The following is a 13,786-nucleotide window of genomic DNA, read 5'->3' on the forward strand; positions in this document are numbered from 1 at the left end:
AATTGGATACTAAACATATGCAGTATAATTTCATCATTGATTATAAGAAGGGAAAATAATACAAGGTTGCAGATGTCTTATCTAGGTTGCCCTTGGCAAAATTAGCTACTCTAAATGTATTAACCAAGTATGCTCACTTCATAGAGATTTTTCATCCTTATTTAGTTACTGTTATTGCCAAGCTATTCATGAAGTATGTGTATAAACTGCATGATATGTCAAAAGATATAGTTAAAGATAGGGACCCCATCTTTACAAGTAAAATATGGTAGGGGTTGTTTTCCATGTTACGTACGTTGTGGTCACTCTTACTACGTCTACAAATTATCGCCCTCAAAGTGATGGGTAAATAGAGATGATCAACATGTGTTTGAAAATCTACCTAAGGTGTTTCTGATCTAATTTCAAGTAGATTGATTTTCTTATTTAGCAACAGCAGAATGATGGTATAATATCTACTTTCACCTTTCAATACAAACTACACCTTTACGAGGCATTTTATGGTCAACCACCTCTTTTTATACTCTATTATGGAGGAGGTTGATAGGAGTTTGTTGAGCTATCTACAAAGAGCTCAATAGAGAATGGTGGTACAAGCCAATAAGCATAGGTCAGACAGGCAATTCAAAGAAGAGAATGGGGTTTTAATTAAAAATTCAGCCTTACAGACAAGTATCCGTGTTTGGAACTCATTTTACAATATTTTCTGCTAAGTACTATGTATCCTATCAAATTCCGCAGAAAATTGAAGTGGCCTACAAACTATCCCTTCTCTCACAACTTTTATTGCGCGCAATATTTCATGTATCTCAACTAAAGTTGTGTCACAAGCTACCTGAGAACATCTCACACCCTCTAGTGATTGATATCTCTCGTCCCTTTTGTTCGCAACCACATAAAATTTTGGATAGGCGTATGATATAGAAGTGTAACAAGGCTATCACACAAGTCCTAATACAATCTGATCAACCATCTCTTGAGGAGAAGTAAGATTTTGACAACGGGGATCTGATACGAAGTATATAAGATCAGCTTTGGGTAGTTGTACATTGAGCTCAAAAGATAGAACTTGGTAGTTAAGTTGGTTAGGAAATGAGTTGAAAGAATTCTGGGAATAGCCACTTAGTCCCCTCTATCCTTATTTATAAGCTTCTGTCATTACACATTGCACCCTTTTCTTTGTTTGTCTGTTAGATAACAAGTTCTAACTAGTTAGTTACAATTAGCAGAATGGGGAATCATAGCCAGGAATCAGCATACATAATTCTTATATTGTAATTATCCACCATTAATGAGAATCATTAGCTATTTTTCCTACTATTTGCTTTCTTCTCTTAGTTGTAGTTTTCTTCTTTTTCAGCTTCTGTATCAATTATACTCCCTCCGATTTATTTTATTCGTTGTTGTAGCCAAACAAATTTAGTCAAAAATAGTTATCGTTTTAGAAAATCAAGAAGGGGCAATAATTATTATTTTTTCAAATCCACCCATACTCCAATAAATGATCTCTACAAATTTCTAAGATGTCTTACCAATCTTATGGAAAAAATTGAAAAGAGATACTAAAAGGTAACTCAGTCAAATAACCCTTATGATTAATGCTAGTATCAAATGGTTTTCTTAATAGATGTGTCAAAAATCGACCAATACAAAGGACAAGAGAGAATAATACTAGACAAATATTAATTATGGATGAAAGAAAATCATGATTGGCACTTGATCTCAACAGTTAGATTCATGTTCGAGTTAAATCTTTCCCCTTGGAAGAAGTTGAAGTTCTTGGTGGTTCTTCATTGTGTTGAACAGTACTTGTATTCACTAGAGCTGTTAAATTTGTGACAGAGGAGTTTCTAGATGGTGTGCCTCTTGATTTAGGGGATAATGGAGGTGAAGCTGAGAGCATTCTTGAAACAGCAGGTATTGGGGAAACTTCTGTTACTTCTTCAAATCCTTCATCCAAATACACTACATCCTGCATTGTCAATTGATGGTACTCCACAATCTCTCTTAAGATGAGATTCTCACGAGCGTAAACTGAATTCTCATGTGCTAGACGAGCCTTCTCTGCTAACAGCGTCTCCAGTTGAAGCCGTATCTGATAATTGTAGCAAACAGGAAAAATTTCAATCGTCACAGCAGATTCATAAAAGGTATCCAGATGATTTAGCACTAGCACTTTTGCTAAATGTCATTTCGTTGGCATTGGATATGCAGTTAAGGGAATATCACTAGTTCTGGGAATAACAGCTTTGGGATAGAGGAAAAGTGAGCAGATATAGCATCATTGTTCACTCTTCTAGATGTGTTGACGAGTATTCCTTGATCATTTCGTCCAAGAAGGGAAGTTCCTCTATTTCTATGAATTTTTCTAGAAGATGGCAATCAAACCCCAATGCACCAATCAGGGGCCAAAGGGGGTTTTCCAGAAAATCACACTATATATATATAAAAGGCAGCCCAGTGCACATAGCATCCTGCATTATCAGGGTCTGGGAAAATCACACTATATATATAAGGTTCAAAATTTTCTTTTATTGTATATGTGGTAGATGATGAACCCCCAGGTGAAAATCCTACCTCAGCCACTGCAGGTAATTTATAGTTTATGTAGTTGGTCAGAAACAACACTCTGGTTTTGTTGACACACTATGCCTGAACTAGTCGCTAAAATACACAAAAAGAACTTAAAACAATACTATATTCTTGCTTTCCAGGATACTATCATATGTTTCCCACAGGCTGATATTCACTAATGTTTTGCAAGTTTGCTACTTTGCTTTGATCTGCAACTGATTTTGAATCATTAATAATGGATGAAGAACAACTTGAATGAGAAAAAAAAAAGAGCATGTTAAACTAGAGCAGTATATGCTTTTCAGCATAAAAAGGAACAAAATTTTCAAGATTTCCGGTGCAGCATCATATTAGAGAACTTGACCATAAAATGAAGGGTTACTAAGATGAAATTAGAAGAAGATTTGTAGCAGGAGGTGAAAAAGAAAAAGTACCATGTCATCATCTGCAGGGTTGTCTCCCTTTTCACGAGCCTCTCGAAGCATTTTATTTTCTTCTTCCAGCTGAGAGCAACGTTGCTTTGCAAAAGCAAGATCTGCTTTAACAGTCTTTAACTCTCGTAGTAGTAATTTTGCTTTTGCTGCAGTTGCCATTGCCACCTGTAACCCCAAAAAACAGGCCAAAAAATGCATTTGAGCACCAGCAAGGAGATAGAAACAAGAACATTTAATGGTCTAAGTATTAATATTGAAGTTGAGTCAAAAATTTAAAAGCATTCTCAAGGATAGTGAGATCCTTAATGCTGCATGAATCAGAAATATATATATATATCATCACACAAGTTGCCACCTTACGTCGCGAGAAGCCTTTAATTGATCTTCATGAATAGTTTGTGTTTGTGTTAGTGGCCGAGTTGTTTGCATCTGCCATGGGCTATGTCCATTCGAGACATGATTTTGCGACGTCTCAACAACTGTGCGTCCTTCCTGAAATTCAAGAAAAATAGTATGTTGAGGCAGAACATGTACCTGATGAAGGAAATCGGAGACACTATAACTATTCTGGTGAAAATCAACTCCAGTACTCAATCAGCCATGGCCTTCTTCTGTAGTTCAAACCATTTACTTCCCTAGTCATTTGTGCACTGCCTTTTTAACTAATTAAAGTGTCATTAGTCCAGCTGGAATCTTGGGTGCTCCAATTTTCTGGAATTTTCAGGGATTTGATATAGCCTATAACCTATATTGCTCGTGACCCTTCAAAAATGCAGCGGGGTGTGTGTTAGATCTTCCAAGAGTAATGCATTTTTGGAGGATCCGATATAGGTGTTGCAATAGTTTTTGAGAATCCGAGCAACATAGCCTATAATACTGGATTTTGAGGAGGATGCCTAGATTGGAAGCTCATGAACCAAACACTATGTTTCATTGATGCATTTCCTTGCATATATAGTGAAGAAAGGAGCTTCAATATCAGAAGTAGCCGGAACCAGAAAAAAAAAAAAAAGGAAAGAAGCAAAAAATGCCACACATGGAAGTAAAAAAGGCGTCAATTTTTGAGCCATCTTTGGCACTACACTGGAAGCTTATCTTATTTCAAGGGGATTCAACAATGTATATATAAAAAAAAGATTGTTTGTAAAGAGTATTTGCACAAGTTAATTCTTGGGATTCAACCGAACCCCCTTCAAACCATGTAGCTCCGCCCCTAGGAACAAGTAGTAGTAAGAAACTAAGTTTCACTTTTACTTGGTGGATCTTGTGGTTTAATAATGAGAAGAAAAAGGCTAAATGATGATCACCTGGCTTTCTTCAAGAATGTCTTTGCCTTTCCTCGCTAAAACTCCCCAAAATCCACCTGCCTCATTTTCGCTATAACCATTCGAAAGAGCATCCTGATTTTGATGGACAAATGTATAAGTAATTAATTTACAATTAGAGAGTATTTAATTTATCAAACATGATGAGAATTGTTGTAAACTTTAATACGACACACTATATGCCATAAGAGAAGTCCATACTGATCAATGTGACTTACTCATGTATAGATTTAAATCCTTCAAAACAATGAATATTGAAAATCAATACGCCAATTGTGATCAGACATATAAAGCAAAAGAGAGAGAGAGAGGAATTTGAGAAAGTGAAAAGGGGGTGAGCCAAAAAAAAAGCCAGATAAAATAGAGATGATTGAACAATACATTGCGTACGTGGGATTTTCCGCAAGCGATGTTAACATTTGAAAAAGTGAACCATGAATAAGTGATAACTTATGAGAAGCATTGACTTTCTTTATATTTATACCCATATTTTCATTTTGCTTATTGTCTATATACGATAAAAAAAATCAATGAAGCAATAATCTGTGACAATGCTTGGGGCAAGGTATATTCGCCCCCGGAACAACATATAGACTACAATGCATGCAACAAATTTGCAAGAAGGAGCATGAGATTATATAAATGGGGATCTACAAATAGGAAAAAACATACCCCATATGCATATATGAGAAATAGGAGAAGAGGAGGACCTGATAGGAGCGATCACGATGAGCAGCTGAGGCTCTAATAGCCTGAGCCGCGAGAGACGAGGATGAAGAAGAAGACGACGATGAAAAAGGGTCCCCTGGGGGACGGAAAGTGGTTTCATGATGGAATGTAGATGATCTGCTGATCCCTTGCTTCGCATCTCCAGGGGGACGAAAAATGCTCTCTTCTTGGAATGTGGAGGATCTGCTGATCCCCTGCTTCCTTCTGTATGCCATTTTTTATTTCTTTCTCCAAACTTGGAATTGGGAGAAGAAATATTCAAATCAAGAAAACAAGTGGAGTCAAACAACAAAGGCACCAAAATGTGAAAGGGATTTGGCTTGGATATTGCAGAAAAAGAATGGCGGGTAATAGGGAGAGTGAATGTGAGGGAAAGGGTGAATAACGTCTCTAACTAACTAACTCTCCACCTTTTATGTTGACTCTATTAAGCATTAAAATAAAATAATGGAATTTATTACTCTTAACTTGCTTCATTGAGGGTGCTATTACTGCACCATCACTTAAAAAAAAAAAAAATCTTTGTCAAGAAAGTTTGTAATTACATGAGTACTATTTGACAATAAGCCATTTTTATGACTGCTATTTTTGAAAATAAGCCACAGTTCCAAAGATAATCGAAATTTAGTTACTTTTTTGTGCTAAAATAATATTTGGACAAAACTACCTTAAACGTAAAAAGCAGCAAAGACTCGCTTCTTGATTTGCTCCACCTTAATTCTCAATAAATCGCCTTTGTTATCTCAGGGTGGGTTGTCCAGGTACAAAACCTCTGGTTTGAGACCTTGAAGTCCCACATAGAAACCAGGACCCCTTACATGTTTTAAGGTGACTTTCATATAGTTCCATTATTGTTCTCATTGCTCATTGGAATGGAATAAAGAAGCAACCAACAGAATCAAGACATTGTTATGAAATTTTCACTTGTACAAGTTTGAACTCTAGGATACTGTTATGAGATTTTCATTGTGCAAGTTTGAACTCTAGAATACTGTCTTGGAGCTTCACACGTACAAATTTCGAACTGCAAGACGAGTTCCTAGAATTTAGTTTTTGTAACTTAAAACTCCTGGATAATGTTCCAAACTGAAGAACAAGTTATTCTTTTTTTTCCTCTTCTTCTTCTTTTATGCTTCATTTGCGCTTTTCTACTTCTTCCATAGAGCAAGAAATATAAGTTAAATTGTTTTTGGAGTCCTGACACGGGTACACGATAATATTTTCGAAGGATCTCCATCACATAGGTGATTTCGGCCGAGGCCTGTTAATTCACAGTACCATGGCAGACACATTATGTTGTAAATGTAATTGTTTGTGTACACGCTTGTGACAAACTACGAGCTCCTTCCACAGTTCCACCAGTACTAACAACCTACTGTTATGGGGAGAACATTGTACAATTTTTATTTTTATTTATAAACGTGATACGCGATCAACTTGGGAGAATTTGGTAACTATACAGAGCGACAACAGTTTATTTATTTTTCTGATCATTACTTGAAGTTATTGTCTTCTGATTACAAATGCCACAAACAATCCTATTTACCTATTTTCCCAAATGAGCATAAAGTCTCATCTTTGTCTTTACCAAATGCTCAATCCAACTTTGACATAGCCACCAGTGGAAGAAGCCAAGAATAAATAAGGAGCAGTTTAGTTAACTCCTCCACCATGACTAATTATACTTATAGATGTAGTAGCAGTAGATATTACATTCCTACATTAATAATCAATCCATCTCTCTCTGTGATTACGAACAATGAACAGCTTTTCGACAAGGATGGCACGATCTTGGGTAATCGGAATAAAAACTTCACATCCAAGATCTCTTCTTTAACCCTCTGTAGCAACACTGTTTTTTATCCTAACTTAAAAGAGTATGCTGATGTAGAGGATGATCCATCCAGCCATAGAGAAAATAGCAAAGATATGAACCCAAAACAAGATAGCAGCTGCCTCCTTCCCACACCCTCTCAAGTTGGCAACAGCACCTGTCAAAGAGTAAAAATTTGATGAAACATGCATACACACAGAATAAGTAAAAGACGACAAAGTGTCTATAGCAGTGTCATTTTCCATCGGCTTAACACATCGACTACCCTTAATCTGTTATTAAATTTCATTTAGACACTTGAACTATGACATGTTTTCAATTGAGTGCTTGAATACATGATTATATGTTCCTATTAGACACACTTCTAGCTCAAATTATGGATAAGTTTTTGCATGTTCTCACAAACGTCCATTACGTAGATAAATTAAACACTTAAAATATGTCATCTTTCTTTAATTATAGCATTAGTCTCAACAAGCCGTAAAACCTCCGGTTTATTCCAATTGAGGCTAATGTGTATAATTAAAGAAGGCGACATATATTATGTGATTAACTTAATTACCTAATAGATGCTTGAGAATACGCACAAAAGTTTTCTCAAAATATGAACCGAAAGCGTCTAGTAATACACTTTATCACGTGTTCAGTTGCTCAATTGGAAAAAGGTCGTACTTCGACTTAATGAAACTTTACTGACAAATTTAAGGGGGGTTATCATCAATGTAATAAGCCTTTTTCCATCTAAAGTCGTACATTTGACATGCTTCGAAACGACTGTGGAAGTAAAGGTATTTTACCAGCAAGTATGGATGTGGGCATCGTATACTGAAGAAGAAGAACAAATCTGAACATTTTATCACCAGCAGGAAGCCAGCCAAGCTTATCAACTAACATGACAACGCCAAGTCCAGTTGGAGGAACCAAACACAGCCGTGCAAAGACAATTGCAGCAGTTGTTTTTAGACCAACTTTTGAACTTCCAGGTCCTGGTCCTGCAAGATTCAAATATCAAGCAGTAAATAGGAGCACCTAGGAACATCAGAATTCAAACATCCTTGGAAAAGTATAAGCTTAAAAGAAGGAAACAAAGACCAGTTACTTACCATCAACAAGATTGCCTCCTAGAGCCAACAATATGCAGGGAATCATGGCATCCCTGATAACAAGAAAACAACATTCAATTAACATTTCCACCAGTAGACTAGAAGAATCGAATTATTGGATATGTCAATTCAGCCAAGTCCGAGTATTCTAGCAGTAGAGGAACAAATAAAAGCATATTTTGCGAATCCAATTCTTTAGGAATATATGCTGATGTAAGCTATCAAAAAGGAATATGTATCATGTACTGACATAAGAAATTTTTAGGCAGACTCTCAACCCAGCATGCTGCAGGACCATTAGGATAATATTTCACATAGGCTGTATGGCATGTATGGTGATCTTTAACTAATTCTGCAATGAAGAGTAAAACTTACCCAAGAATCAAGCAGCTGTCAGTGAAGAAGTAAAGTGGAGCATCAGAAGTAAAGACCTGGCGCCTCAGGACTGGCACACATCCTATGATAATCGCTAAGATCTGTAGAAGCAACACGCAATTTAGCAACTGTCATAAAAATTGTTCTAATTCACAATCTGCAAAAAGAATTGGAGCACCCAGAGAAAGTAAATGGAACTGCATATATGGATCCATCCCAAGACTATTGAACTTACAGAAGCTATAATAGGAGGTTGAATTATTTGCTTGAGCTTCAGTTTCTCATACAGAAATTTAAAGAACTCTTTAACCTGCAACGAAATTGATGAGTAGCCAAACATCAGTATTATAGGATACTATTAAGATCATCCATTAAAACAAGTATTCAAAAGATTTTATCACAAAGCACGTAGTGAATCAAGGAATCCGGAACCCACACGAGACTGATTTCCTACATTACTTATGTGTCAGCTTGTAACAAAATTAAATGAACCTAAATTAGCACTTATCATGATGCAAGTTCAACCGCTACAAGCAATAAAGAGATACCATTAATGCCAACAAAAGCAAGAGAAGAACCATGTGTCTGGATGCAAAGTTAAGATCTTTAAAACAAGAATTTTGAGGCTCCAGGAGTTGGCCAAAATTCAAATAATAACTTCACTAACTAGGGAGCCTTGGCGTAACTAGTAAAGTTGTTGCCATGTGACCAGGAGGTCACGGGTTCGAGCCGTGGAAACAGCCTCTTGCAGAGCTTAGTCCACCGGGTTGCCCTTTTTAACTTCACTAAATAACTGAAATTGATTACTCAGGCTTGAAAATTTGTGGATATTTCAAGAATTCCAAAGACATTATGCAAAAGCAACTGAACTGAGAAAATTAGGGAGGTACTAAGCATGAATCATCGATCTATCTAAGGACTTGAAGTCTACATTCAACTAAGCTATTAAAGTATTGTGGTTGGAGTTTGAAAGCTCTATTCATCTCCACAACAACAAGAACAACAACATACATACCCAGTGTAATCCCACAAAGTAGGGTCTAGTAGAGTGTACGCAAACCTTACCCCCACCTAGAAGGTAGAGAGGTTGTTTCGACAGAGCCTCGGCTCGAGGAAAAAAACAGTACAAAGCAGTTCGGAAAAGAAAGTTGCAGAAATGACGAAGCCATAAATCCAGATCTATCCAAAGTTGAAATGACCCGTAATTATTCCTCTACGGGTAGATTCCTGCTTATTTTTTATTCACATAGAAGAATCTCTTGAAGGAAAAAGGTAGTCCTGCCACAATCATTGATTCTTTTTTTTTTTTTTTTTTTTTCTGAATAAGGCATTGAAGGTCTTATGCAAAAAGCATTTCATTTTATGAAGCACTAGCAATGTTAACACAAAATCCGACAATTATTAGAAGAAAAACTAGTTCTGACACCTCAGTGATAGCAAGCCTGACCCTAAATGCCAAAGTTCTATAGTATTTTCCCCATCACTAAAGGGATTACTATTTCTACTCATAACGCCAAAAAGTAATATGGGTAAAGGGGCAAATAATCTAAGCTCAAAACGTCGTTCTCACCTTTTCTTTGTTTGAACCACTAGAGTCAGCTGGTGCAGCATTGGCTGTAAGTAATGGAACTTGCTCTGCAGAAGTACCTGATGGATGGCTCGGCAATCTATCTTTGTTAGGAGTCTTGATAGGAAGGTTTGCATCTTCAACGTCAAAGGTGCCGAGCTCAGGAGGAGGTGCGAGCATCTGGAATACATAGGTGTAGAGGATAATTGCACCAACCTACGCACATTTATCAAATAGTACTGTTAGACAAACCTATTAAAACTATATTAATCTAAATGATGACAGTGAGTTCGAAACCATCAACTATGAACTCTTACATACCCACTGGCCAAATGAGATGTACGCATTACCATCTCGCGAACATATTTCAGAGTCACCGAAAGGGTTTGATTTGTCACGACATAATGCAGCTATCAGGACAAGTGGAACATTTCCAATATTCCCTGCATGGAAATGGAAAACATAAGCTTACAAATCTGGCGCTGAATTCCAGATACCAACATATTAAATAGAATAGACAATTATAGTTGAAATACACTTTCATGTAAAATGCACTGTGAAAGATGAGTTACAAAGTTGCATACTGTAAGTTGCATTATATAAAAATCAAAGAGACTTCATAAAATAAGTGATTCCTAACTAGGAAACTAGCTATAGATGGAACACTTACCAATGCCAATCTGTATAATGGTAAATTTGAAATAAGGGTAGGGTGGACGGATGATAGTAGCAACAATAAAACCGATGATAGAACCTAATACGGTGGTGATAACAATGTTAACAGGTATGAACCACCTGATAAAATGAAGAACGTCAGTTGAAAATACTATAGAATGGGCATTGCAGTACGAAATGAGCACGAATGTAATGTAATCCTTACCACTGAAGCAATTTTTCATATGTAATGGCTTGTCCAAGTTGAGAGAATATCAAGCATGGCAGCAAAAGTGAAAATACCAACTGCATCAAACCATGTAATAACATCTATTAGAGATACATAAAAGCTAAAACTTAACTACTTTTGCCATTAGGGACCGCACTAGTAATCAAAACAAGTGTCATCACATAAAATTGAATTGATGATTATGTTACAATCTATAAAAAAGAAATTGAATTGATAACTTCATAACATCTATCAGAAAGATATTTGAGGACTAATTGAGCTATTTCCTATTTCAGGATTGAACATTTAGTAGAGCTTATTCTAACTAGCCGTTTGACCATGAGAACTATTCACTTTTTTCCGAAATAATTATTCACTTTATTTCAAAATCAGAGTTTGGTTATAAAATTTTAAAATCCAACCTGGAGTTGAATTCCAAATTTGGAAAAAAGCTCCAAACCTGCTTTCCAACTCCATCCTCATAAATTTCAAATAAAGTGCATTCTTCCTTCCTTTGCCAAAATTATAACCAAACACAACTCGAACTTCATAACGAGACTTAACAACAGTGCTACCATAAAAATTAAAAAATAAAAGTACTAACCCCATTTAAAAGCTTCCTTCCATTTGCTGGAAGAATATTGACATACTTGGAGGCCATCAGAAATCCCAAGAAGCACAAAGTAAAAACTTTTGCAATTGGTAAAACAGCAATCTTAATGGTCCCGAGAAACGACTGTCCTCCTCGTTGCGGTTCTGTTAGAACCTCAACAAGAAACCTTGGCACCCTATCCATCTTTTCTACCTATTAACTGCTTCCCTCAAAGGCAAAACAGTGTTCTTGTCATCCAAGACAAATCTCTCCAAAAAAACCAAAAATTTTCCCTTTTTCGGTCTTGGTAGTCCTGCTATTCTTGTTTAGCTAATCCAAGAAACAAAATAAGCCAAAGGTTTGAGCTTTATCTATCTTCCTGCCCAAAAAAGCAAGAAAGTTCAAATTTTTGGCAAGTAATGCTCAGCTGATCCAACAATTTTAGCTCCCTTTCTGCATAATTAGTTAAAAGAAAGCTCCAATTAATATGAAATCCAAAATGCTATATTGGAAAGTAGTTGACAAAACAACAAAAAGCCAACTCACAACAACTACTGCAAGGATATTTGTGTGTTGTGGGGTGGTTTTGGGTGGGGGGGGGGGGGGTGAAAAAGTATTGCAGGTTTAAAAGGTGTTTTCAGATTTACAAAGAAACACCAAAACTAAATCTTCAGACAATTTTTAGAAACGCCATAACATAAATTAAGGTCAAGTGCCAAAAATACAAAAACAACTACCTTCCAAGAACCAAAAATTCCTTTTTTTAACCACAAGAACCAGAATTCTCTAGAGAATATGGTAAGTTTTTTAATCACAGAATCAAGAAACATCCCAATATCTTAATAAAGCATCTACATAACTCATATCTACAACAAACATGCAATAAACACATCTCATACGTTAAGAATATGTAAGTATGAATTAACAGAAAAAGAGTAAGAACTAACCAATAACAGGTGTCTCCACAAAGCTAAAATCTTGAATAAACGTTTCTTTCTTTATGGGGTTTGCTTTGTTTTTTTTTTTGCACTTTTTTGTCAGCCTTATATGAAATATATAGAAGCTGAAAAGAACCAAGAATCTGTAAAGGTGTATAAATAATAAATGGGAGTTTTAGAAAAAATAATTTACAATGTGTATTGAATTTATATGTAAATAGATCCCATACCCCACACAATTTGGGTCATTCAAGAATACTCTGTTCCCATACGCAGATGAGTTAGAAATTTCACATCATATTGGAAAGCTCTTTTTATCTTTTGTTGTCGGTTTTACCCCTGATTTTAATATGAATGTACGATAATACCCTTTTGATTTGGAACTTGCGTCCGTACTCTGGTACTTTCATAACTGGACACCTGGCTCCTTCTTACAGGGTATTTATCTTTCTTTTCTTTTTTTCCTTATTTTTCTTTTTTACGATGCACAAATTATCACCTGCCAATTTTATTTTTTTAAAATTTCTTACTTTTTTTCTACCGTAAAATGGGAGATGATAATCAGTAAGGTTGTCGCGAGTTAAAATTAAAACCCCATTAATAAATGTGAATTTGTATCACTATAGTATAGTACTTTGTTCGATTCAAAATAAATATCCACTTAATCTTTAGTTTGGTTCAAACTAAGCTAGCGTTTGGTCATAGATTCCTAAAAAAAAATTAAAAAACTTGATTTGAGTAATGTTTTTTAAAATGTGTTTGGCTATAGTTTTTCAAAATATACTTTATTTTTGGTTTTGAAAAATATAAAACATTACTTATACCAATAAGTTTTAAAAATTATCAAGAATATCCAACCATACAAGACATACATACTTGCTAATCTCAAATTATTCGTAAACATGATATTTTAATAACAATTGTTAATAACACAGTTATTAGCTACTACAATTCAAATTATAATATAAAGATCCATCTGTGCAAGAAAAATAATAACGGTAGTAACCAGCTATTCTTTAATACAGTTTTCCACGTTGTACGAACAATTTTCACTTTACACAAGAAGGCTAATTTAATTGTGGAAACATGATAGATACGGCTTTAATGGAAGAACATGGTTAGATAGAATTAGTTGGGTAATAAATAGATGGGTTTTTTTAAAATAAAATATAAAAGTTTGGGGTAGTTTTTAAAAGTTTTGAAAAGGCCAAAACATAAATCTTGGCCCAAAAACAAGTTTGAGCCACAATTTGGGAATTTGAAGATTTGTTTTCAAAATCTGGCAAAATTTTATGGCCAAACAAAGATTTGAAAACAAATCTTCAAAATACTTCTCAAAATCTAAGGTCAAACGGGAGCTAAGTATCCACTTACATAATCGAAGGAAATAATTTTATTTTATTAGATTTACCCTTATTTACTCAAGAGGATA

The 13,786-nt window shown here is 35.4% G+C and overlaps 2 protein-coding genes across 3 annotated transcripts; both read right to left on the reverse strand.

The window, feature by feature from the left end:
* Nucleotides 1–444: 444 nt before the first annotated feature.
* Nucleotides 445–5,463, reverse strand: LOC132050976 (uncharacterized). Its single transcript, XM_059442293.1, has 5 exons — nt 5,044–5,463; nt 4,316–4,408; nt 3,369–3,500; nt 3,009–3,173; nt 445–2,095 (listed from the first exon to the last, which is right to left on the reverse strand). The coding sequence occupies exons 1-5, from the start codon at nt 5,275–5,277 to the stop codon at nt 1,736–1,738; spliced, it is 984 nt and encodes a 327-aa protein (XP_059298276.1). The 5' UTR covers nt 5,278–5,463; the 3' UTR covers nt 445–1,735.
* A 1,059-nt stretch (nt 5,464–6,522) lies between these two features.
* Nucleotides 6,523–12,532, reverse strand: LOC132049834 (protein PIN-LIKES 6). Of its 2 annotated transcripts, none has more exons than XM_059440784.1 (11): nt 12,364–12,532; nt 11,429–11,869; nt 10,822–10,901; nt 10,612–10,736; nt 10,263–10,384; nt 9,945–10,157; nt 8,610–8,684; nt 8,375–8,475; nt 8,000–8,052; nt 7,694–7,888; nt 6,523–7,053 (listed from the first exon to the last, which is right to left on the reverse strand). In XM_059440784.1, exons 2-11 carry the CDS (start codon nt 11,618–11,620, stop codon nt 6,932–6,934), a joined length of 1,278 nt encoding a protein of 425 aa, XP_059296767.1. In that variant the 5' UTR covers nt 11,621–11,869; nt 12,364–12,532; the 3' UTR covers nt 6,523–6,931. The 2 variants fall into 2 exon arrangements, with proteins under 2 accessions (XP_059296767.1, XP_059296768.1); XM_059440785.1 differs by having other exon boundaries at nt 11,429–11,795; nt 12,364–12,528.
* Nucleotides 12,533–13,786: the final 1,254 nt, after the last annotated feature.

This window comes from Lycium ferocissimum, chromosome 3, assembly GCF_029784015.1.
Source record: "Lycium ferocissimum isolate CSIRO_LF1 chromosome 3, AGI_CSIRO_Lferr_CH_V1, whole genome shotgun sequence".
NCBI classification, from domain to species: domain Eukaryota; kingdom Viridiplantae; phylum Streptophyta; class Magnoliopsida; order Solanales; family Solanaceae; genus Lycium; species Lycium ferocissimum.